General features: G+C 40.1%; 1 protein-coding gene across 3 annotated transcripts in view; it reads left to right on the top strand.

The window, feature by feature from the left end:
- Positions 1-27069, top strand: part of CPED1 (cadherin like and PC-esterase domain containing 1) — a 232083-nt gene that overhangs the window by 19834 nt on the left and 185180 nt on the right. For all 3 annotated transcript variants that reach the window (XR_003998531.1, XM_030549097.1, XM_030549098.1), the window contains one exon: positions 1945-2131. Coding sequence is in view for 2 of the 3 variants with exons in the window: in XM_030549097.1 (XP_030404957.1) it covers positions 1945-2131 (187 nt within the window). In the remaining variant the exon portion in view is untranslated. The remainder of the gene's footprint in view (positions 1-1944; positions 2132-27069) is intronic.

The following is a 27069-nucleotide window of genomic DNA, read 5'->3' on the forward strand; positions in this document are numbered from 1 at the left end:
AGCATAGCCTCTTAATAAAGATTAATGACTCTTCAATTGTCTAGCACTTCCGGTGTGCATTCCAATGTAAACTTACTAAAACTAGACAACTTTTCATTTTTAAAATATATTCTTTTTTTCAAATGTCAGCTTAAAATTCATGTACTTGATAACTTGATAACCCTGCATTAAAGCCCTCGAAATAGAAATACTTCTCTCAGGGAGAAAATCCAGTTTAATAAAGTAACTATTATCCTTCTGCAAAACAGCATCTAGGAAGCTCCAAATACAGTCACATTTTTTTCCATGCAGAACATACTATTTTTATGTATCATGTGACTCTCTCAGCATTTGTAGCCCCCCCCCACACATATTGCTGTGCACACACAGCATGTTACTCAAATACCAGTAGAATCAGATTGCTAGTGTGACATTCTGACACATCTGGGTAACGTTAGAACAATGAAACTGTCAGCCAGTTGGGGAGGTTCATGAGTGCGGGATACTGAACTTTCGCAGGAGCTGCCTCTAGATTAATGAAACTCACTCCTGCAAGGGATAAGAATGATCATAGAATGAACTGCTTCCAAAACAAAATGCCAAACTCACAACATAAGTCTCAGTCTGTGGAAGTGAGGAGGAAATTTCTCTCTCCCCATTCTTCAGGTACCCTGGCACCTAGATTATTTATTTGAGTTTAGCAGAGGGAGAGTGTTTATCCCCGCATGCTGCTGGCACCAGCCTCTGTGTAGAAGGATGCCAAACATCAGAAAACCTGTGAGGGGTGTTGCCTGTGTTTCACGGATGTTACTATCCTACTGCTCCTCTGCTGGTGCATACAGGACTCTCTGCTGCCCCTCCATATGACTAAGGGCATGGAGCATATAGGAAGCATGGCTACCCTATGTGGAGAGGGGATGAGTCTGGTGATACCTGCCTCAGGTGAGGTTGCTCATCACCCTGTGGTGAATCCCCAGTAGAAATGGCCCTTATGCTTTACTCAGGCCATTTTAGCATGGTTTCTGAGCTTCTCTTCTCCCTTAAAGTAAGTTACTTTACTGGTTCAGCACAGCTGGCATAGAGACAGTGCCACACTCGTGTGTCTGGCTGTTTGCAGAGTAGTGCTGCTGCCTAGTGTCCACTTGCATCCGCTCCCAGCTCAGCATCTTCCTCCCCTCAACCATCTTGAATACTAGTCTTACTTCACACTCCCACTGCACCAACATGGAAGATTTCAGTCCAACCTCTCATTTCATCTGAACAACCACATCCCTCATGATAGTTCTCAGCCCTCTCTCCCCCCGGCTGCTCTCTCTCCTCTTCTATGCTCTTGACATCAGTGGTAGTAAGTAGAGGAGCCTTTCCTGGCTCCTCCCTTCTTCTCTCTTGACTTCACTTCCCCACCCCATAAAAGTTGCATATCATGTTATTAAGCACTGGCCATATTCTTGTACAAAACACGAACAAGGACATAGACCTTGCCTTGTAAAGCTCACAGTCTGTGAAAACAAGGTATGGGGCTTTTGAGAGCCTCTTGAATTCTGAGAGATTGTGTAACTGAACCTTAGTGGATCGCCAGCCATAGACACCTCCCATTGTCCTCCCTCCTCTTATCCCCACACCAGCAGATGAGAACAGAATCCCTTTTACTGGGCTCTCATCTTCAGCTTTTGATAGTGGAAAGGGGAGAAGTTGTAGAAAACTTTGCATTGTGTCTCATGCATTTGGTTCTACTCCTTTGTCCTGGTTCTGCTTGAAGATCTGGGGCCTGAGGATCATTTAGCCCTAAAGATCCAGTGTTTGAGAACTAGACAATTAAGTACCTCAATCCCACTTTTATATTCTTGAAAATCTCCATTTGGTTTGGTGTCAAAGATGATAGCATGGTTTTGTGAAAAATAACAACAGTGTCTCATGATCCTACCTTGTCTTATCGGTGTTGTTTTTCGTTCTGTTTTCTGTTAGATTCAAGACTCCATTCTTAAGTACTTTGGGAGTCATACAAGAAGAGCAATTTTGTATGTTCCTCCTTCCTGTGGTAAAAAAGAACTTCAGCTATATCAGCGCATCCTAGCACAATATGGATATACAGTGACAGTCCTTGAAGACAGGAAACTGATTGTAGGCCTTGGACATGAGCACCACTACCAAGGTAAGAATGATGAGAAACAAATTATTGCTGAAGTTTTGTCAGTAATCCCATTCATTCAGAATATCCATCATTGAATTTAATTTATAAACCAGTTTGACTAGGGACTTAAAGTCACAATCTGGCCTTGTCCAGTCACACAGATACTTACTTTTCCACATAGGGATGCTCCTTCTATCAATTGCTTGCTTTTTAACTCCACCCCAGCTCTGTTATTCATCCTATCCCAGGAGGTCAGTTCTGCTGTAGTATCTGAGTGCCTTTTGTTACAACAATCTGTCAGATGTGGTTCTTTCTCTTACCCTCTTCCGAGGAGAACTGTGCGTGCAGTATACCTTTGCTGTTTGGATAGGATTTTTGTATGTTTTTAAATATGCACACTGTTTTGTGTTTGTTAGAGATGGTAAGGTCGAAGAAATGTGCCTTGCACATGGAGTGGATGGTGGTGGGCTTTGTAATGGTCCTTAGTTCCTGTGAGAATTTGTTTCACAGTTTGAGACTAGCTCCTGCACAAATGAGCTGTACCTTTATGGTAGAAAGTTTCATTGTGGGATTTCATTGAGGGATGGACAGCCACAGTCTTCAGCCTGGACCTTTGGATGGTCTTTTAGGTGTGTGGGGCCCAGGCCATTGAGGGCCTTGAAGATATGGATCAAGATTGGAAGCCAGTGTAGAAACTGGAGAAAATTCACAGAAAGAGATCACCCAGCACTCTGTCAATGGAAGAAAATGACAGTTCTGGTATTTTTATTATGTGGTTTGTTGTTCCTTATTGTAAAGAATAATTATATTCTTGTCATTCATACTTGCAGAAACTTCCTGCAGTTATCAGATACCTCACTGTTGTTTTATTATTTAACTAATCTCAGTTGGATAATGTGAAAATTATTCTGTGGGGCTGCTTAGAACACACTGTATTGAACACAGCAAATTTCCACTATTATTTTATGATATGTTTTATAGGTTAAGTTTTAAAGATTGTTTTTAAGGTAAGGTGTATACATTTTCCCTGATGAGCTGCCTCCTTATTAGAATACGAAGCGTTAGCTGTGTCTCTCTTAAAAAAAAAATCTGGTTTCTCAGCACTGTCATTTTCCACTCACTACCTGCCATCAATACACATCAGTTCAGTGACAAGACACAGCACATCTGCAGCCCACGCTGATGCCAGATGGATTTAGCTACAAAGTGGTATGCGGTCCAGCCAACATCCCATTCTCTGGGGATCACGTAAAGCACATCTGTGACATCCTTTTTTGGCTTAACTGGGTGATGGTGCATGGTTCACTTAAAACTGCTGTAGAGGTTTGTAACCAGTAAACAAACCGTCTGCAGATTTTCTGTAGATATTTATATTTTTACATCCTGTGCCAATAATCCCTGCACAATTTTTTTGCAGTAATGGGAACAAAAATAGCAGAAGTGCTTTATACACTTTCCATCACTGTCCTGACGTACCTGCAACTTTCAGCATATGTTAGCTGTATAGAATAAATGGAACAAACAGCGGTTTAATGTAAAGAGTAAGAGCCTTCTAATTCCATTATATAGCAGCATAGACTATTTTAACTGCTTCCAGGGCTGTATATATTCCTAGCTTTAAGGTTATGTTGTTATTTTTTTTTAAAGTAAAAAGCAGAAGAACATGGCTGCATTCCAAACTGATGATCTTAGCCTAGAGCTGAAGAAGTTATAACTGGAATTATTTTCCTCTTGCTGGTAAATTATGTTTTCTAGTGTTTTGCGTGGTGTAGTACTGTACACTGTATTCTGGAGAAGGCTATTTTGAATTATGTTATGTCATAACATTTTCCTAACAAGATTGCAATAATTTATAAAAATGTGTTCCTTGGAGGCGCTATTAAAAAGATATAGATAATAGAGAAATATAGATCACAAATATTGTGGAAAAATCTATAAAAAGAATCCCTCCTCTTTGCCTGTTCTAATTTAGTGCCTTGGTCTGGTGCTTTTATTTTTGTGCAGTTTCAAGTTTTGAAAGTCTGTGGTGTTCATGTAACTTTCATAGTTCAGACTGATTTCTTTAGGGTTTCTGTTTATGCTGGCTGTGAGCCAAAGGGCCTAGCTGTAGTCATATATGGGAAAAAAATCACTACAAAACATTCCTAACTTTTTTGTGCTGATTAATAATTAATTTGAGGCCAATTATACTCCCATGTGAAGTCCAAGTACAGCTGATAAACTGGAACTCCATAAGGGTCAGAGTCCTTTTCAACACCTGGGTGGCAGTCGCTACTCCTGACTGCTCTGTAGAGAAGGTAGAAAAAATTGTTTCTTTTTGTGGAAAAGTCTGGCTTTTTGTCAAAAACCAAAATGTCTTTGGCAACTGTAAAATATCTGGGTTTTGGATAATTTTGAGGGGGGGCGGGGGAGGGGTTAAGGTTTCTGATGAAAAATCCATCATATACTGCTTTCTGCAAAAAACGTTTATTTAGTCAAAAACCCAATTTTCCACTGGGAAAAGTTTTCAACTGGAAAGAAATTTTCAACTAGCCACACTGCTCTGGCTTCACTCTTCTTGCCTCTAACTCCCCATGAAGGGAATGGCCAGTGGATCCATGGAATCAGGGATCCACTATTCTGCTCCTGCCCATGATGCTTTAAATCTTCTCTCTGCACCAGCCCAGCATGAGCCCCTAAAGGATACACACAACCTGAGTGAGCTCCTGCCTTGCCTCGCAGCTGCTCTCACCCCATATGGCAGGGCCCCCAGGGCTGCTGAGGAAGGACAGAATTTGCTTCCAATTTGTTTCCAGTGGGATTTTTGAGTTTTGTTCAGTACGTCTGCCACAATGGTCTCGCCTCCCTTGCCTGTCAATCAGGCATATGGTAGTTGTTGTAGTAACTAAACAAGGTACTAACAAAATTCAACAGAACTTTATTTTTAAAGTAAAAACCTATTTACCAAGCTGCTGCTGCACCCTTGGTAGCTCTCACTCAGCCTCCTTCCTGTTTCCTGTCCTTTCAGACTCCGAACAGCCAGTGCTCCCAGTTCTAATAATTACAAGCAACATCTAAACACTGCATTCCCTCCTCTCTTAAGAAACTCTCCCAATTAAAATAAACATTGTTGTTCTAACCACAGGAACAAATAGGAAACAAAACACTCTACTGTTGGTATAAATATTACACTGAAAACACTGTAGGTACTACATAACATAGTCTCTAGTCCAGACAGGTGGTCGTCTGGGTCTGACAGGCCGTCTCTCAAGCCCTGGTTCCAGTGCAACGTCTTGTTGTGTTGATACTGCGGTGAGGTAGTCCAACGTAGACTGGGTGTTGGCATAATCTCCTCCTGGTGCATAGGCAGATGCAAGATAAGAAGCATTCCATACTTGCACATCAGAAAGTCGATAGGTGTAAGGTCCCTTCTTCTCTATGATTTTAAGAGGAGCTGTGAATTTATGGTCCCCTTTGTGTAAAGTTCCAGGTTCTGTTATTTTAAGGAAGGAACGACACTCAAACTTTGGTTCCTCAGAACCCCACTGCTTGTCTGTGAAAGCCTTATACTTTGCTTGGTTCTGTTCAACTGTTGGGGCCTCAGGTCGTGCCTATAACAATGCAGCAACGTTCAGTTTAGTATTCATCTGCTTCCCATGCAGTCACTCAGCAGGTGATCTTTGCGTTGTGGCATGTCGTGTAGCCCGGTATCCTTGCAATAAATCAGTAGTGAAGGGTATCCACAATCGCCCTTCCAGTTGAGCCATTTCCAAACTCTCTTTCAAACTTCTGTTAAACCATTTGATTTCCCCATTGGCTTGAGAGTACTATAGGGATGGACCTTCTGTGTAAAATGTTCTGCTCTGCTAGAAAAGTTTCAAGCTCCAGGGAAGTAAACTAACTACCATTATCTGAAACCAGTTCTTTGGGGTTACCTTCCCTGCTAAAAACTGAGGAGAGGAACTTAATTACTATAGCAGAAGAGATTTGCAATGTAAATGCTACTTCAGGCCATTTACTGAAATAGTCTATTAAAGTGATGGCATAACGACAGTCAATTGGAGCAGTATTAACGTGTCAATTGCCATTTTTTCCCATGCAGATACAGGAAGAGGAACAGGCTGTAATGGAGGGATACATGTCACTGCTGTCTTATCATGCATTTGGCAATTGACACAAGATTTTATGAGTGCTTCAGTTTGAGAGTCCATCCCTGGCCACCAATATAGATCCCGTAGTCATCGTTTGGTTCTGGCAATTCCTTGATGAGTATCGTGTGCCAGGTGTATAAGTTTTGACTGTAATTCTCCTGGCATAAGTAGCTGGTGTGTACCTCATAGCACAGAGCCATCGAGCAAAGAAAGTTCATCCTGAACTCTAAAATAAGGCAACAAAATTGGGTCACGGTTTTTAGGGTTACTGTGCCATCTCTTTGTCAGAAATTCCATAGTTTTTGTTGAATTGGACACGCTGAACAAGCAGCTTGAAATTGTTCTTTTGTAACTGCAGTAAGAGTGTTTGTAATAAGCACAACCACTACATCCTCATCCTCTGGTGGGGCATCTGGTGAAGGCAAAGGCAGGTGAGAAAGGCAATCAGCTACCACATTTTGGTTTCCAGGCTTATATTCCAGTTCATAATTGAAAGAGAGCAGTTTTGCAGACTATCTAGCAATACGATATCCTGCTCTTCCCAGTCCTTTTGTGGTGAGCAACATCATCAAAGGGCTGTGGTCTGTGCACAACTTGAACGTGTGGCCCCACAGGGAAGTTCTCCATTTTTCAGTAGCCCAGAACAAGCCAGTGCTTCTCTTTCGACTGTAGAATATTTTATATCAGCATTACTCAGTGTCCTTGAAGAAAATGCAACAGTCCTCTCTGTGTTGTCCTCATGAAGTTGTGTGAGGACAGCCCCAAGTCCATAATCAGAAGCATCAGTAGTTACAATTGTGGACAATGCAGGACTGAATAGTGCAAGTACTGGACTATGTACAATCAAGTCTTTCACCGTTTTGAAACTAGCACGTGCATCCATTGTCCACACTAAGGTTGAACTTCTCCGCAGTAATTCTCGTAACGGTTCAATGACAGAAGCATAATTGGGAATGAATTTTGCATACCAGGAGGTAGGTAAGACCCAAGAAGAAACATAAGGTTTGCAAATCCGTTGGAGGAGGAGCATTTGAAATTGCCAGGATATGATCTGGATCAGGTTTTAGTCCAGCCTGTGAAATTGTATGCCGCAGAAAGGAGAGTTCAGTTTGTCTAAATTTGCATTTGGACCAATTGAGCTTGAGGCCTGCTTTGCTGATGTGGTTTAGTATAGACTGCAGGTTATTGTCATGCTCCTCAGAAGTATTTCCAAACACGATAATATCATCCAAATAGCACTGAATTCCATGTTGATTCTTCAGAATCAATTACATCATTTTTTGGAAGGCACATGGAGCTGATGCAAGACCGTATGGAACACATTTAAAATGAAGTAGTCCCTCATGTGTAGTAAATGCTGTGAAGTCTCTGCTATCTTCATGCAACATAACCTGGTGGTATGCGCTCTGCAAAACATTGTAGAAAACATCTTTGCTCCATGGAGTTCTGCAAATACTTCTTCTATGTGAGGAAGAGGATGGCTGTTAATCACAATAGCTTTATTTGGCTCCCTTAAGTCCACACAAAGGCAAATGCCTCCACCCTTCTTCTGTGTCACTACTATAGGTGAAATCCATTCCGAGGAGTTAATCTCTTCAATAACGTCCTTTTGAACAAGTTTTCGAAATTCCTCTGAAACAGCTTCCCTGGCTGAAAATGGTAAGCCCATCATTTCTGTCATACAGGCATCACATTATTCTGCATTTTAACTTTATGCAGAAACCCATAAGCACAGCCGAGTTTCTCCTCAACTTGCTGTTGGGTCCCAGCTGAAACTGATGTGTGTACCGCAAGAGTGCTTTGCTGAAGAAGATCAATTCGTCCGTTATCTACCCTGAGATTTAAAGCAGCCAATAAATCTCTGCCAAGGAAAGGAGTGTCTTTGTGGACAATGTAGAACTCTGCAGTTACACAACAATCACCAAAAGTAACTATTGCTGGCAGGCAACCATGTACTGAAATATGTTTTTTTGAATAGCACACCAACTGAAGTTTGGGTTCAGTAAGAGGCACATCTTTAAAGTAATGCAAATAGAGGGAATCAGGTAATATAGATACTGCTGAGTCAGTGTCCAACATTAGCTGAATAGAGTGTGATTTGCATGAGGTTATGGCGGAAACATTCATGGTGAACTTTATTAGTTCTGGAATATGTGCAGTAGTGCTTTTTGTCAAGTTAAGCTGTGAGCCAGAGGCAGGCCCTGCTCACAGAAGCTGGCAAGGAAAGGGCTGATGCTGCAAAAAGAGACATACCTAAAAGGTACTGGACACCAGGTATCAAAATATTGATATCAATCGGCTGCGTGCGTGTGTTCCCTCTGTGTGCTGCTCCAGCACTGCACAGATAGCTGACACAGCAGACCCCGAGAGAACCCCCAAAGACCACAGACTCTAGTAAGGTACGAAGGCACATTGGCCAGGTTTATTGTCGAAGAGAAATACAGTCTCCAGCTCTCTGGCAAATGAAGTCAAAGGTGCTGCTAAGATACAGCTAGCCAGTACATATGTGCTCCCTGGCAATGGACTCACCTCAGTCAGTGGTGGGACTTTCCACTGCCCCCTAGGCTGGACAAAGACACTGCCCCAGGAATGCATTCTTATAGACAGGTACAAACAAGTTACACCTCACTCCTGATGTACTGAGGTTCAAACCCTCTACGTAGTAAGGTGCCGCCTCTCACTTTGTACATGTTGGTTCGAACAAAACAACTCTATCCATCATATTACCCTTTTGGCCCAGTCATTGGGAAGGGTCAGCCTGTTCCTTGTTATCTGTGTGGAGTGTACAAGTATGTGAATGTTCTGATATCTGGTGTCCAGTACCTTTTAGGTATGTCTCTTTTTGCAGCATCAGCCCTTTCCTTGCCAGCTTCTGTGACTAGGGCCTGTCTCTGGCTCACAGCTTAACTTTGCTTTATGTTAGCAAAGTCTTGACCATTACTTTAGTTCAGGCCTTAGGCCTCATACCAGGCCTCTGATACCAAAGTTTATATCTCAGGGCCTCCTATTACTACATTCTCCCACTTTTTTTTTTTTTTATGGGGAGGATGTTTGCCCATCGTCCTGGAAAAGCATAATGCATGGACTAAAGATAACCCAGTGGGCTAAACAGTTATGTGGTTATCTTACTTTATCATCCATTCACTCATGCCCCATCTGTCTCTAGTCTGCACATTCCCACGTATGACTGATAGACAAATTTTATTATTCAATTATTTTTTAATCCCTTATGGTGGGCCTGGGAATGTTAGGCCTGGGACCATGACTGAGGAATGTAGTATTATGATTGAGTCTTAGAGGCACTCCCAAATAATTAATATATATGAATTATATGGATATGGCATATATATTTGTAGTGTGTATGGGCATAGTATGTATATGTACCTATGACATCACCTTATATCCAAGCGTAACCATGGCTGAAGTGCCATTTTTGCCACAGCCTCAACCTGTGTTTGGAACCAGGATCTTGGAGCTGCACGGAAAAGAGTAAAAGGATTAGAATAAGCAGGAGAGAGTGCTCCATCCATGCCTCTCCTCTCCAGCTTTCCACATTGAGCCCTTTCTGCACTGTGTGTCAGGGGCCTTCTTCTCATAAGTACAGAGCTGCTGAACTGCTGCTAATAGTGATGAACTGTGGACTGAACTACACTTCAGGGCCCTGGCAGAGTCTCAGACTTTTCTTCCAGCATTCTCTGCTGTTCCTTCCCTCTCTTCTTTGTGGGGAAACCTCTTATCCTTGGAGCTATAATGAGAATTAACAGGGCCTGTGTAGCCTCAGTGCTTAGTGATGTGCTGCCAAAATTTTAACCAGGACCTCCTTCAAAAATGCTCTGCCTCATCTGCCTCACTCAGCAATTCATGAGACTAAAATGCATTTCCATCCTCCATAAATTCATTTGTTCCCTATTTTCTCCTGCTACCTGAAAAAAATCAATTCCACACTCCCCCCTCCCCTAAAATTAATAAATTACATGAGTCCCTCCTCCCAAATCCATCAGCTTTTCCATACTTTGATCAGTACTTTTGCAGTTTCCCCACATTAACAATGCATGTAGGTAGTGCAGTTACAAATCGAGTGTAGCTGGCCAGAATGGGAGAAGCCAGAAAGCAAATGCTCTATGCAACCTGCTTCCCTGAGACAAGGACAATTTCAGCATGAAAACATGCCTAAAATCGTACCAAGAGTATAAGAAACATGGGCATAAACTAGTCAGATTAAAAGGATTAGAGCTACCTCGTGAGCTCAGACTCCATCAAGGACTGTAGGCAGGATTAACTGAAATCTTCAATGCTTATTTTTAAATTGTCCATAGTATTGTTAGGAACAATGTCTTACTTCTGGACATTCCAGTCGCCAGCCAGTTTCTGTGAAATCAGGTTAATTTTGGCAAACAATTATAAAGACACAAAAGGCCCAGAGGAAAACTGCTGTTCTATAAACATCTGGTTGCCATTTTCAATTACCAGGACCAACCCACTTAAGGAAGTATAGTTTTTTTGGAACAGGAATGAGACACTGGGTTTTTTGTTCTTTGCACATAATGGAGGGTAAAGGAAATGTCAGGACTAAAGAGGTCACTAGAAGCTCAGCTTTTATAAATAAGAAAGTCTCTGAGAAAATTAATGTAAATTGAACCCAAGTTCTAGCACTGTAAACAACCCTGCTGAGTTAAGGTTAAATAAACATGACTAAAGACCCAAGCATGCCAATAAAAGCACAAACTCTCTCCTGTCATAAATAAATGACTCATTTTCATATTGTGCAAAATAATGACAATGAAGTTGGCCACAAAGTGACTATGTGCATGTCGCAGTCTAAATAAAAAAAATCTTCTAAGGTTGCTGGATAAAGAACATTTCCTCAAAAGCATTGTAGGTTTGGTTAACTAAGGGCTTAAAAGCACATCGGACGCTGTACAAAATCTGTATGGTGTGTGTTTCTGGCAAAGCTTTGTCAAGTGAAAATATACATTTCAAATGTATACTGTTCTCCCGTCTTTCAGCAGAAGAACTTTGTAGACTCAATGCACAAGAAAGGCTCATAGGCATTTGTTAGGTTTGTTCCACTTCATTATAATGAAAACTCAATTTTATTTGAGAAAAAAATATGTTACAAACACAAGAAAATAACATTTTGGTCACTCTTATGTTGCTTTTAATATTGCTGTTTGTCTGTTTGCTAACTACTACTTAGTGTGGGTCTGATCCCATACCACTGATGTCTATGTAAGTATTGCCACTTATTTCAGTAGGAGCCATATTAGTCCCTAAAATACCCATATAAATTTTATTCTTTAATGGGATTATGCATTATAATGCTAGTGTATACTAGCATACTGTGTACTTTTCAAAAACATATTCATTCTCCTTGCTTATTTTGAACAGATCATGTTGTCATTTCTTTAACCTAAGTGCACTGAAAACATTTCTGTAGATCATTGTTGAAACAGGGTGAAAAAACCTTCTGTAAAGTAGTAAGTTTTTAAAAAATAAGATGAGCTGTTTGCCCCCAAAAGGGAAGGTGTTTACTGATTATTTCAAAATAATTTTGAATACTGCATTTTACCAATTTAAAAACAAAATAACAAAAAATTGATAGTTACAATAACAATGTAAACTTCTTGGAATATATATTCCAAACTTAATCACATGCATGAGTACATCCCAGAGCCAGTACTATGATAACTTTTATGTTGAGTTATAGCTTAAAAGAATTACAATATTTTAGCAGTCTGAATAGAGTAGCTAAAATTAATACTTTTCTTGAATGAATTATGCCATGTTAACAGAATATGAAAAGCAACATTATCCAGGCTGTAAAGCGGGGCTATGGTGTGACACTCCACTGAAATTAATTGAAATATACCAGGGATGAATTATCCTAGGTGGTATAAATACATGTGATTTACCATGCGGTGTTCATGTGAAAGCCTTTAAATTGGGGTAAGGATTAATTTAATAAATGTAGCAATATGTTAAGAAAGTTGCAACAATAAATAGTATACTAAAATAGCATGAAGCTCCAATCATGTGTACTGGGACATGTGCTCTTCAACATAATCAAATGATCTGGAAAAAGGGGTGCACAGTGAGGTAGCAAAATGTGCAGATGATACAAAATACTCAAGATAGTTCAATCCAAAACTGACTGCAAAAAGTTAGAAAGGGAATGCAGTAAATTGGGTGACTGGATGACAAAATGGCAGATGAAATTCAATGTTGATAAGTGCAAAGTAATGCGCACTGGAAAAAATAATCTCAACTATATATACAAAATGATTGAGTCTAAATTAGCTGGTACCACTCAAAAAAGAGATTTGGTAGTCATTGTGGATAGTTCTCTGAAAACATTTGCTCAATGTGCAGCAGCAGTCAAAAGAAAGGGATGGATAATAAAACAGAAAATATCATAATGCCACTATATAAATCCATGGTTCGCCCCCACCATGAATACTGCATACAATGCTGGTCACCTCTTCTCATAAAAGATGTATTAGAATTAGAAAAGGGACAGAGAAGGGCAACAAATATGATTAGGGATATGCAACAGCTTCCCTACGAAGAGAGCTCAAAAAGACCGGGGACTGTTAATCTTAGAAATGAGACAACTAAGGTGGGACTATGATAGATGTCTATAAAATCCCGAATGGTGTGGAGAAAGTGAATAGCATGATAACTACGGGTCTTGCATGGATGAGATAATGGTGTAGGGAGGAGGGATTTAGATTTATTAGGAACTGGGAAACTTTTGGGAAAGGGGGAGCCTATACAGAAAGGATGGACTCCCCCTAAACCAAAATGGAACCAGATTGCTGGCACTTAAAATTAAAAAGGTTGTAAAGCAGTTTTTAAGCTAAAGGCTGTCGGAAAGCTGACAGGTGCGGAGGAGCACGTGGTTCAGACAGAGACATCCCTTAGGGGAGAGTTACTAATGGAGGAGGAGAGTATGGAATACAGGTAGGATCTGGTGAGAAACAGTCAAATGAAAAAAAAGGCCCATACAATTACATCCTCTAATGGCAGACAGCTAAAGTGACAAATCTTTAAAATGCTTATATATATATATATATACACACCAGTGCTAGAAGTTTTAATAATAAGATGGGTGAACTAGAATGTCTTGTATTAAATGAGAATATTGATATAATGGGCACCACAGAAACTTGGTGGAATGAGCATAATCAATGTGACACAGTAATACCAGGGTACAAAATATATTGGAAGGACAGAACAGGTCATGCTGATGTGAGGGTGGAGGTAGCACTATGTGTGAAAGAAAGCACAGAATCAAATGAAGTAAAAAATCATAAATGAACCAAACTGTATCATAGTATCTCTATGAATAGTAATTCCATGTTCGAATAATAAGAATATAGCAGTAGGGATATATTACCAACCACCTGACTAGGATGGTGATAGTGACTATGAAATGCTCAGGGAGATTATAGAGGTTATTAAAATAAAAAACTCAATAATAATAGGGGATTTCAACTATCTCCATATTGACTGGGTACATATCACCTCAGGATGGGATGCAGAAATAAGTTTCTTGATATCTTAAATGCTTCTTGGAGCAGCTAGTCCTGGAACCCAAAAAAGGAGAGGCAGATCTTGATTTCATTGTAAGCGGAGCACAGGATCAGGTCCAAGAGGTGAATATAGCTGGATCACTTGGTAATAGTGACCATAATATAATTAATTTAACATCTCTGTGATGGGGAAAACACCACAGCGGCCCAACATGGAAGCATTTAATTTAAGAAAGGGGACTACACAAAAATGAGGAAGTTAGTTAAAGAGAAATTAAAAGGTATAGAGCCAAAAATAAAATACCTCCAAGCAGCATGGAAACTTTTTAAAGAGACCATAATAGAGGTTCAACTTAAATGTATACCCCACATCAAAAAAAAACATAGTAAGAGAACCAAAAAAGAGCCACTGTGGCTAAACAAAGTAAAAGAAGCAGTGAGAGATAAAAAGGCATCCTTTAAAAAGTGGAAGTTAAATCCTAGTGAGAAAAATAGAAAGGAGCATAAACTCTGGCAAATGAAGTGTAAAAATATAATTAGAAAGGCCAAAAAAGAATTTGAAGAACAGCTACCCAAAGACTCAAAGTAATAAATTTTTTTTGCTAAGAACATCAGAAGCAGAAAGCCTGCTAAACAACTAGTGGGGTCACTGGATGATCGAGATGCTAAAGGAGCACTCAAGGATGATAAGGCCATTGAGGAGACACTAAATGAATTCTTTGCATCAGTCTTCATGGCTAAGGATGTGAGGGAGATTCCCAGACCTGAGACATTCTCTTTAGGTGACAAATCTGAGGAACTGCCCCAGATTGAGGTGTCATTGGAGGAGGTTTTGGAACAAATTGATAAACTAAACAGTAATAAGTCACCAGGACCAGCTGGTATTCACCCAAGAGTTCTGAAGGAACTCAAATATGAAATTGCAGAACTACTTACTGTAGTCTGTAACCTCATTTAAATCAAGTTATGTACCAAATGACTGGAGGATAGTTAATGTGATACCAATTTTTAAAAAGGGCTCCAAAGGTGACTCTGGCAATTACAGGCAAGTAATCCTGACTTCAGTATCTGGCAAACTGGTTAAAACTATAGTAAAGAAAAAAATTATCAGGCACATAGGTTAACATAATTTGTTGTTGAATAGTCAACATGGTTTTTGTAAAGGGAAATCATGCCTCACCAATCTACTAGAATTCTTTGAGGGGGTCAACAAGCATGTGGACAAGGGGGATCCAGAGGATATAGTATATTTAGATTTTCAGAAAGCCTTTGACAAGGTCCCTCACAAAGGTTCTTAAGCAAAGTAAGCTGTCATGGGATAAGAGGGAAGATCCTATCACAGATTGGTAACTGGTTAAAAGATAGGAAACAAAGGGTAGGAATAAATGGTCATTTTTCAGAATGGAGGAGGTAAATAGTGGTGTCCCCCAAGGATCTGTACTGGGATCAGCCCTATTGAACATATTCATAAATGATTTGGAAAAAGGGGTAAACAGTGACGTGGCAAAATTTGAAGATGATACAAAACTACTCAAGATAGTTAATTCCTAGGCAGACTGAAAAGAGCTACAAAAGGATCTCTCAAAACTGGGTGATTGGGCAACAAAATGGCAGATGAAATTCAATGTTGAAAAATGCAAAGTAATGCTTATTGGAAAACATAATCCCAACTATATATATAAAATGATAGAGTCTAAATTAGCTGTTACCACTCAAGAAAGAGATCTTGGAGTCATTGTGGATAGTTCTCTGAAAACATCCACTCAATGTGCAGCAGCAGTCAAAAAAGCGAACAGAATGTTGGGAATCATTAGGAAAGAGATAGATGATAATACAGAAAATATCATAATGCCACTATATAAATCCATGGTATGCCCACATCTTGAATACTGCTTGGGAATGTAGTTGTCCCATCTCAGAAAAAATATATTGGAATTGGAAAAATTCAGAAACAGGCAAAAAAAATGATTTGGGTATGGAATGGCTGCCATATGTGGAGAGATTAATAAGACTGGGACTTTTCACCTTGGAAAAAGAGACAACTAAGGGGGGATATGATAGAGGTCTATAAAATCATGACTGGTGTGGGGATAGTAAATAAATAAGCAAGTGTTATTTACGCCTTCTCATAACACAAGAACTAGGGGCCACCAGAAATGAATAGGTAGTAGGTTTAAAACAAACAAAAGGAAGTATTTTTTCATATAATGCACAATCAACCTGTGGAACGCCTTGCCAGAGAATGTTGTGAAGGCCAAGACTATAACAGGGTTCAAAAAAGAACTAGATAATTTCATGGAGGATATGGCCATCAATGGCTATTAGCCAAGATGGGCAGGGATGGTGTCCCTAGCCTATTTGCCAGAAGCTGGGAATGTGTGACAGGATGGATCACTTGATGATTACCTGTTCTGTTCTTTCCCTCTGGGATACCTGGCACTGGCCACTGTCGGAAGACATGATACTGGGCTAGACGGACCTTTGGTCTGACCCAGTATGGCTATTCTTATGCTCTTAGGGGTCGATAATATTAATAAGAAGCAGGTTTAAAACAATAAAAGGAAGTATTTTTTCACATAATGCACAGTCAGTCTGAGGAACTCATTGACAGGGAAATTGTGAAGGTCAAAAGTATAACTGGATTTAAAAAGAACTAGATAAGTTCATGGAGGATAGTTCCATCAGTGGCTATTAGCTAAGATGATCAGGGCCACAAACCCAAGCTCTGGCTATCTCTAAACCTCCAACTGCCAAAAGCATCTGGCATTGGCCACTGTCAGACAGGATACTGAGCTAGATGGACCATGGGTCTGACCCAGTGTTGCTGTTTTTAGGTTCTTTTGTAGTATATTTTTCAACATTAACCTTATTCAATATATGGACCAAAGCCAGGGCTCTAGCGTGGACTTTGCAAAGAGCCTGACAATGTTCTGTTAAATGTATACATTCTTAAAGAGCCATATACTACATTTACTGATAAGGATGTTTATTTTTCATAAAATATTAAGTCCTCCATCGAACCATGTTTATTATACTCTCACAAGCTGTAATTTTAAAATAGAATACTGAATATTTTAATATTATATTGAAAATCATGTAAAAAACCCTGGATGTGTATATGGATGTAAAGTTGGCTTTCATAAACAGATGTTAAAAAAAGAAAAAAATGTGTCTAACTTATTTAGAAACCAGTACCTTTGAGTTATGCATGATGTTTCTCAGCTTTCTGGAAAAGTTTATTTATACAGAAAGCCAAATTTAATGAAAGTAATGGCAACCAGTAACAAAAAATAATTAATTATATCAATCAGTCTTTGCAGATAACTCTCCTGTCACCGTGCCTTGTGAGTCACAACTGAGAATATCAAATTCAGGACAAACTGATGAGAAATAGGGCAAACACCCTCCAAAACTGGTGGTTATTTTCCGATAAGATATACCAAACCAACATCAAAAGTAAACTTCTGTTTCACCACACTAGCTAACAAAAAGTCAGAAAAGCAGTTTCGTCAGGTATTCCAGTCCTTGTATCACCACCAAAAACACTAGACTTAAAGATGAGTGGTTCTTTAAAAACAATTTCATCAAATAAAAGGTTCTTCTGGTCCCAAAGGACCAGCCACACACCCAGGTCAATATACAAATTGGATCTTACCCAATAGTTATGCTATTGCCAGCCCTTTAGTATCTAAAATCTAAAGGCTTATTTATAAAAAGAAAGAAAGAAAGGTGAGAGTTAAAATTGGTTAAAGGAATCAAATAACTACAATAATTGCAAAGTTCTTGGTTCAGGCTAGTAGAAGTGATGGAATAAACTGCTAGCTTGTTAAGTATCTGGCTGCTTCCCAATCATTGGAAGGTCCTTAGTTCCTTGGTTAGAATGTGCCCATTAGTGTAAGTTCCTAGTCCAGAGGTCTGAGAAGGAAAGAGGCAAAACGGAGATGTTTCCAGGGCCTTGTATAGCTTCTGCTAATTGAAGAGAAATCCGTAGTTCTCCTTGTGGAAAATTACAGGTAGCAAGATGATGTTTGGGATCACATGGGCAAGTCACATGTCCTTGCATGATTTTCCCTAGTCACAGCAGAAGCCATTACCTATACTCCAGATGGAATAGTCACAGGAAAGTCCATTCATTAAGTGTAGATAGACATCTCCCATGGTCCATTCTGAGCTAAGTGTTCCTTGATGAGCCACTTAATTTGAATAAAAGCAGCAAAGAATCCTATGGCACCTTATAGACTAACAGACGTTTTGGACCATGAGCTTTCGTGGGTGAATACCCACTTCGTCAGATGCATGTAGTGGAAATTTCCAGGGGCAGGTATATATATGCAGATAAGCTAGAGATAATGAGGTTAGTTCAATCAGGGAGGATGAGGCCCTGTTCTAGCAGTTGAGGTGTGAAATCCAAGGGAGGAGAAACTGGTTCTGTAGTTGGCAAGCCATTCACAGTCTTTGTTTAATCCTGAGCTGATGGTGTCAAATTTGCAGATGAACTGAAGCTCAGCAGTTTCTCTTTGAAGTCTGGTCCTGAAGTTTTTTTCCTGCAGGATGGCCACCTTAAGGTCTGCTATTGTGTTGCCAGGGAGGTTGAAGTGTTCTCCTACAGGTTTATTGTATATTGCCATTCCTAATATCTGATTTGTGTCCGTTTATCCTTTTCCGTAGCGACTGTCCAGTTTGGCTGATGTACATAGCAGAGGGGCATTGTTGGCATATGATGGCATATATTACATTGGTGGACGTGCAGGTGAATGAACCGGTGATGGTATGGCTGATCTGGTTAGGTCCTGTGATGGTGTCGCTGGTGTAGATATGTGGGCAGAGTTGGCATCGAGGTTTGTTGCATGGATTGGTTCCTGAGCTAGAGTTACCATGGTGCAGTGTGCAGTTACTGGTGAGAATATGTTTCAGGTTGTCAAGATGTGCAGGCCAAATACCTTGTGGGCGTTACCCTAGGAGCAAACATATTTGAAATACAAATATAGATCTAATGCTCATAACTTCAAATACAAAAATGATACAGGCATACAAATAGCATAATCATATTCAGCAAATCATAACCTTTCCATAGACACCTTACTTGACATAATTTGTACAATATTTGTTGCAATTATATAACAGTGATAGCAACAATGATCTACATGGTTAATTTTAATCAGTTAATGTCACAAACTCTCCAAACATGGAAATATCCACACATAAAATGGTGGGGAAAAGATTTGGATCTTTATTCAATATGCAGACAAAGTATATTTACTTGCACAAAAAAAGAAAAGAAAAAGCACAGGTGTCCATTTAAAAAAATATATTAAAGTTAGACAGACAAATCTGGTTTGATAAATGTGAGTAAAGTCAGTGGTTTTACTCAATTAATAAAATCACTAGAAACAACACATCCTGGATGGAGTAGGAGGCTCACTCCGTACGTGGTAAACACCCTGTTAAACAGAGAGATGTCATGACTATCTTCCTACCTATTATTTCCCTAAACAAAAAGAAAAGTTCACTATTGTAATGATTATCATTTTGTTTCTGGTGTTTATATGGCAATGATTACTAAGCCTGTTAAAACTTTCTAAATAAATAGTTATATAAAAAGAGATTTAATGTGTAATTAACTACAACTTTTACAAACATTTGTTTAAATGGAATGTGCTGTTTTTGTCTGTGTTACATGAAGTTGTAAGATGAATCTGGCAGACATGCAGTCATTTTTGGTCTGACAGTTAAACTACAGTCCTGTTGATCCTGTTTGGAAAACAGGATGTTTGTGTATACTGGGATGTGAAGATAGTATCTTATTTTCTTTTCATAACAGCAAATCATGGTGTCTGTTGTAAGTCATATTTCTTTTCTTTTCTTTTTTTTTAACCCTAGGACAGGGGTGGCCAACCTGTGGCTCTGGAGCTGCATGTGGCTCTTCAGAAGTTAATATGCGGCTCCTTGTATAGGCACCGACTCGGGGACTGGAGCTACAGGTGCCAAATTTCCAATGTGCCAGAGGGTGCTCACTGCTCAAACCCTGGCTCTGCCACAGGCCCTGCCCTCACTCCACACCTTCCTGCCCCCTCCCCTGAGCCTGCCGTGCCCTCGCTCCTCCATTGGTAAATTCTGGCTCCTTCGCAGGCTCAGGTTGGCCACCCCTGCCTTAGGAGATTGATATTTGACATGCTTCTAATTGTTAGTACTCCAACATAAAATAATCAAGCAGAAATGAGACAGATTCCTAGATATTTCGCATCTTATTTTTGAAAGGATCTCAATCCAGGCTTCAATTTTACAAGCACAATTAGGTGATCATTGGGACCTTTTCCTTTTCCTTTAATATAAACTAAATGTCCAGTCTGCCTCTAGTTATCAAGCAGTTATCCTCCAAGAAATGGCTGAAAGTTGAGAATGAAAACACACATCTTTCACCTGGCACTTTTCAACCAGAACTCCATCCTGATGGAGGTGGAAAAGAGAGCCAGCTTTAGGAAGTTCTGCAGTTGTCCAAATATGAAGAAAATCCACATTACTTTCAAGAAAATCCCAGGCAAATAGTGTAATATAGATTTGGGTGATGTTCCAAATAGCAAAAGCCAGCCGTCTACCTTGTTGCCTGCATGCTTCTAGAGAGTTTGAAGATCACTTGATTTACAACATAAACATTATAGCCCAGATGGGATATTATGGGGGAAATTTTGACAAAGTCACTCGTTCATCACACTATTCAGATCAGTGGAATTTTTGCTATTTACCTCCATTGGTGAAAGATCAGTACCTAAGTTTCATTAAAAATTCTTCAGGGATGATTTTACTAAAAAACCACGGAGTTCATATTCTATGGAAAATATGTATGTGGATATAGCATGTAAATTGCATAACTTTTGCATAAACAACCCCCCAGAAAGTTAGTTCAGAATGACAAGGAGGAGAGAATAAACTTAATTTAAAAATGCAACTGGGGAATGTAAGAAAAAAAGTAATATGAAACTGGGGAGTTGTCTTTGTATTAGCCAATACCAACTCCAACACTTGTGCGTAGCCTTGGTATAATCACTTAGCTTATCTGGGCCTGAGTTTTCTTATCTGTAAAATGGTGATAATGATATTTGCCTACTTCACAAGGATATTATGTGGCTTAATTATTTAATGTTTGTATATTGGTTTTATGATGCATTATGCCAATATTTTTATAAAACATTATTTGCACAACCATTATCTAGGGTTGCCACTAAACCATTTTATACTATCTTGGCTTCTTGTAAAAGTGATAAAGTAGCCAGCTTTTTGTTTTGAATTAAAAAAAATTAAGATAATGTATATGAATAAAAAAAACCCACAGACCGTGGATGTTATTTATCACTGGAGATCCTCTGTACTCTCTGGGAGGTGCAGTTTTCTCATCTTTGGGACATATTCCTTCTACCATTGAAGTCAGTTGCAAACTTTCATTGCCATCACTGGCACGTTCTTAGTTTCTTTCTGGAGAATAGTATCTTATTGATAAATGCTGTGCAGAAAGTAGTTTGGGAGTGCCAATATGCAAAGAGCATACCATAGTAATCTGAAGGTGCTGAGTATCAGGACAGAGGTGGAATATCAGAACTGAGTGTTTGCCTTGCCCTGATGTCTTAGCCTGTGATTCAGTGTAGAATGTTTGCCTTTTATTTGCGATGAAATTCCTCTACAGCTCACAAAATATTTTTCATATCCGTCTTAATGTAATGATGAGTTCACAGATTAGTCAATGGTAGAGGCGACAGCTCATTACAGTCATCTCCTGAATATGAAAATTCATTGGTCATGTGATATAGGGACAGAGAAGAATTGGGTTCCAGGCCTGACTGCCTTAGCTAGACTCAGTTGTGGCTTTGCCAGAAGCCCTGATCAAGAGTCAGTATAGAGATTTGCTGGAGCAGATCAGGAACTGAATTGTGAATCCTCTTGCTCTGAGGGAGTAAGTAATCTGTGCCAGTCCTACACCAAGCACAGTACAGTAACTCTTCACTTAACGTTGTAGTTATGTTCCTGAAAAATGATACTTTAAGCAAAAAGATGTTAAGCGAATCCAATTTCCCCATAAGAATTAATGTAAATGGGGGAATAAAGGTTCCAGAGACATTTTTTTGCCAGACAAAAGACTATATTTTATCTATTTATGTGTATATAAACTTATACTCTGTGTGTGTGTATATATATATATATATATATATACAATGATGATTGTGAAGCTTGGTTGAGGTGGTGAAGTTAGAGGGTGGAAGAGGGTGGGATATTTCCCAGGGAATGCCTTACTGCTAAACGATGAACTGGCACTTGGCTGAGCCCTCAAGGGTTAACACAACACACCGTGTGTATATGTGTGTGTGAGTGAGAGAGAGAGAGATGCACATTGATCCTTTAAGTACACTGACCCCACTCTAAGTACATTGCCTTTTAAAGTAGATCAGCAAGTTGAGACAGCAGCTGCTGCTCCATCCTGAGCCCTGTCATGTTGCCCCGCTCCTCTGTGAAGATGGGTACAGGAGTAGGGGGAGGACACCCTGACATTAGCACTCCTCTTCCCACTCTACCTGCACAGCAAGCCGGAGGCTCCCCGGAGAAGTTCCAAGGCAGAGGGCAGGAGCAGCACACAGCAGTAGGGAGAGGGACAGCTGAACTACCCGGCAATTGATAGCCTGCTGGGGGCTGCTGCGCAGGGAACTTAGGGGAGCTGATAGTGGGGCTGCCGGTCCACTCTAGTTCCAAGCCCCCACTAGCAAGCTCCAATGGGCTGCTCTTTCTGCAAGCAGTGGGCAAATCAGGAGGCTACCAAACAACGTTATAAGGGAGCATTGCACAACTTTAAACGAGCATGTTCTCTAATTGATCAGCAATGTAACAATGAAACAACGTTAACCGGGATGACATTAAGTGAGGTGTTACTGTATGTCGTCAGACATGCCAGATCAGCTGGGCTGGGGGACGGGGAGGTGTTGGACAGAGACGAGGCACCACTCCTGCTAATCCGCAAGTGTGAAAAGGAGTAGTGAGGAGCCTGGCATAGGCTGCATTCCCCGGGAAGTAAGAAGGCTCTTTATGCCCTCTTTCTCCCTTCCAGGACATGCAAAGCAGCTTGCAATTTAGCCTGCAGTGTCCACCTTAGCCTCTTCAGAAGGGTGTTTTCTTTCTCAGTCAGAACACTTCACTATAATTTATACACCGAGATTTCAGCCTGAGTTAATGGGTAAATAGATGGTGTTTAGAACTGAGTTATCTATTTCAGATGTACTAGAACGTTGCCTTATGGAAGATCACAGTGGAGTCTCAACAAATCAGATGGAGCATGTAGTGTGAAATCATGAAAAAGAATTGTGCATAGTTAAAGTCTCAGCTGGCACCTGGAATGCTAACAAATAATAATTATAAACCTCATAATGTTCCTTCAGGCAAATTTCCTAGTTCTCACCACTGAAATAACAACAATCATTTCTTCGTAGTCACTGTAGTGAAATTTGAATTGATGATACTTGCAGACCTCTAATTTCAGTTGTCAAGTTAAAAGAAATCCTCTTGGAAAGAAGAAGAATTCCCCTAAGTAAGAATTAATTTGAGGGGACAGTCCCCCAGGTGTGAAAAGTTCTTCAGAGGAAATTCTTCAGAAGGAAAATAAAATACAATAAAATAAAATAAAATAAATAAAGAGGCCAGGCCAGCAACAGTGGGAAAATCTGCAATCCAACAAATAGCATTAAAATCTTTATAAAAGGGATGCAGAAAGGCCCAAACCAGCAATGGATAATTTTCACTAGACTGAATTCAATAAAAACTACACAGGGTGTGTCTTCAAACGTGGACATCCTGTATCCCAGATAAATTCTTCACTTGAATCCAAAATAATTGGACTTTATGTTGCTGTCTTGTCCACCCCATAACGTGAAGGCAGGATTCAAAACAGTCAGGCAGTCCCTCAGTAAGCCTATCTAGTAACTGCAGCAGTTTAGGGGCTTGAGTAACTGCCCATCCATTCCTTTGTGTGTTGACTTTGCTGCAGACTGAAGGCCTATCCCATAAGAGATATTTTTTTAAATGAAAGATTTTAGATGCTTAGATTTTGGCAACCTACAGAAGAATGTATCCATGCACTACGCTGCTGTGAGCCAGCTCAGTTCAACCTCTGTCATCCACAGGAACAGAGGGTTTTTATTCCAATCATCTGTAGTTTTTAGGGAGCCACTACACATTATTCTAAAAAAAAAAAAAAAAAGTTATTTTCAAAGAGAATGTAAAAAATGTATGTGAACATCCAATAGGAGTTTAATGTCAGAGCTCAACACATATAGCATAGAAAGAATATTTTTTTCTGAAAACCACTTCTCAAGTCTCATGACATTCAAATTTGCCTGGAAAATTACCTTAAATGGAGCTGGAGCAGCAGATTTTCTAAAAAACTGAAATAAACTGTTACTGTCTCCTTAGGCTTGTATGGAATCTAAAAGCCTCCAATTTATTTATTTTCTATAACTAGTCTGAGGGGCTATGGCCAGGTAGTGTAGGCCTCAAATGTAACTTTAAAAGAGGGGGAGGGGAGGTTTTAGAAAACCATAATATTAGCAGAAATGTATTCGTGTAATTTTTAAACATATATTTCAGTGGAAACAGACTTAAATGCTACTCCTGGGGGAATTCTGCACCACTGTGCAACGCAGAATTTGTGCAGAATTAATGTTCTGGGCAGAATTTCCTTTTCTCCCTGCAGAACTGGTGCTGCAAAGCTGCTGGCTACCAGTAGGGGGCCACTGAACCAGGCAGAGCCCAGCTCCACAGCTCACAAATAGAAGACACTGCTGGGGGAGGGGTCAGAGCTGGAGGATTCCCAGCAGCCGCAGTTACCTGCATGCCCTGAAGGAAGAAGGTGGCATACAGGAAACTCCATACAAGTCTGGGCCCCAGCATCAGGCTGTTTCTTCCTCTGGATTCCTGGGCTCCTGGGGGAAGAGGTGCAAAGTCTCTGGGCTGTGGGGCCCTGTGGCTGGGCTCTGGGGGGTTGCAGTGAGGCAGAGTGGTTCTCTGCTGCCCCGGAGAGAGACAAGCCCCTCCAGACACCAGAGTGGGTGGAGCTAGGGAGCTCTGAGCCCAGAGGGTCAGGCGTTGCCCTAGAAGTATAAAGGCCTGACCTCAGGGTTTGCTGGGGAAGCAGCCGCCGGGAATGCCAGATGCATCCGGCCTAGCTTGCGATTTGGAAAGCCCAGCGGCCTGCGGAAAACCCAAGGACTTGCCTGACCTGCCCCGTGCCAGCTTCCCAGAGGAGTTGCTAAGTCTACCCCTCGCCAGCTATGGGGTGTGTATGCGGGTGCTTGGCCCTCTAGCTGGGCTGGGAGGGAGAGAGCAAAGAAACAGGAACTGGTTTGTTGTAGGGGTTTCTTTAACTTTCTGCTCCTGGAGAATTTTTGTGTGTGTCTGTATAGTTACAGATGTAGTTGATAACAAGTATTTTGAAATAAATTACCAAAATAATTTAAACTGGCATGGTTATATAGTGTTATTTTGACAAATAAAATATGCAGAACTTTGCAGAATTTTTAAATATTGTGTGCAGAATTTTTAATTTTTTGGAGCAGAATTCCCCCAGGAGTAAAATGCAAACATCTTAATGTAAGGCTTCAACTCAAACCCAGCATTATTGTGACAATGCAAGAGAATTCAGAAGTGGAAAGTAACTGAAAATTATAAATAAAAATGTAGCTGGACTAGTCTTTTCATTTTCAAAGCTGAATGAAGTGCAAGGGTAATTAGCATAAAGGATGAACAGTATATTAGATTTTAAACATTATTTCATTTTTAATAATCCAAGATGTTGGCAGTAATACAGGGAAGGCAATTTCAAAGTATATGATTTAGATGACACTTTCTCTTTAATTTAAAGCTGATGCTAGCTCGTGTGTGTGCATTTTGTATTAAAAATAGGCAGAGGCTGAGCTACGTACCTAACTTATTAATATGTTATATAGACCAATTTGTACCAATCTGGGCCTGTTTCTGCAGCCATTCCATGCTGAAAATCCTATTGTTTTGCATGGGATCCCATCTGCAGAGTATAAGGCCTTCAATGTGATTAGCCAAATGTGTTCCAACTCACAAGGCTATAATGTGATAATTGCAAGGCTGGGAGCCAATCAGATTGCTCCATTTTATAAATCAACTTTCAACTTCTAGAGTTCTGACATGAACCTCTCCAGTAGGGGAGTCCATGGAATCTGTTTCCTTTAACCTTAAAAAAAAATGTAGTAAGATTGTTTTTTCACAGTACAGAGTCTGATATTCTTGTTTACTTTGACCTATGATACCAGAAGTCAAAGCTCTGTAGAAGTCTTTTAAAGCAAACGTTAATGCTTTCATTAGTCTCTGCATTGCTGTTTCCACTAGCTGCTTAATATTTCTTCCACTGTAGAAGCCCTTCTGATCAAAGCATGTTTATTTTTCAACTTGAATTAGTTCTTTATACATCTCTGCTTAATCACCATTTTAGCAGTTCTAAGTGATCAGTTCTGCATACAACACTCAAGAGAACAATCTTATCTTACTACCACCTACTCTCTGGATAAAAATGTGGATCTGTATACTATATCAACAAGATGGAAAGCAGGCTATTGTGTTAAGCTTTGTATGGCAGGCACCCTGCCTCAGCAAGAATGAGACTAATTAAAGGGGGCCCTGAATGGAAGTTGTAAATACTTTCTAACACTGAACCTGATCCCAACATGTGCTAAGCGTCTTTAACTACCACTAATTCCAGTGGGAATTGAGGGTTAGCACCTTATTGGATCTGGGACTGAATTAATAACATAAGACCTTCTGAGCCAGTTCTATGCACAAACTTGTGCTGGTTGAACTAAAGATGTGATGTTGCACTGATGTAGTTAAACTGGTGCAACTTTGTGTGTGGACACTTTTACATCTATTTAAAACGGGCTTAGAACAGCAAACTACACTGCCATAAACCAGATATAAATCTATGGAGTATGTCCATATGGACTAATGCACACAGTTGCATTAGTTTAACTAAATGGGTGCAGCATCACACTTTTAGCTAAAATGGTGCAACTTGTGTAATTAGACAAGGCCTTAAAAAGCCTGATGTAAGTGCAATGTGAGCTTTGTTGCTCCCCAGTCAATGCAGCCACTCTTATACAACCCTTGTCAAAGTGAGAGAGACCAATGCATTCCATTACCAGCTAACAGGCCAAATGCTGCTCATCCTATGCAAATAGCACCACTGAAATCAGTTTAAAGAGGCAAACAGGACTTGGCCAAAGCTTTTTGAAGAAGA

The sequence above is a fragment of the Gopherus evgoodei genome, chromosome 1 (genome assembly GCF_007399415.2).
Source record: "Gopherus evgoodei ecotype Sinaloan lineage chromosome 1, rGopEvg1_v1.p, whole genome shotgun sequence".
Lineage (NCBI taxonomy): Eukaryota > Metazoa > Chordata > Testudines > Testudinidae > Gopherus > Gopherus evgoodei.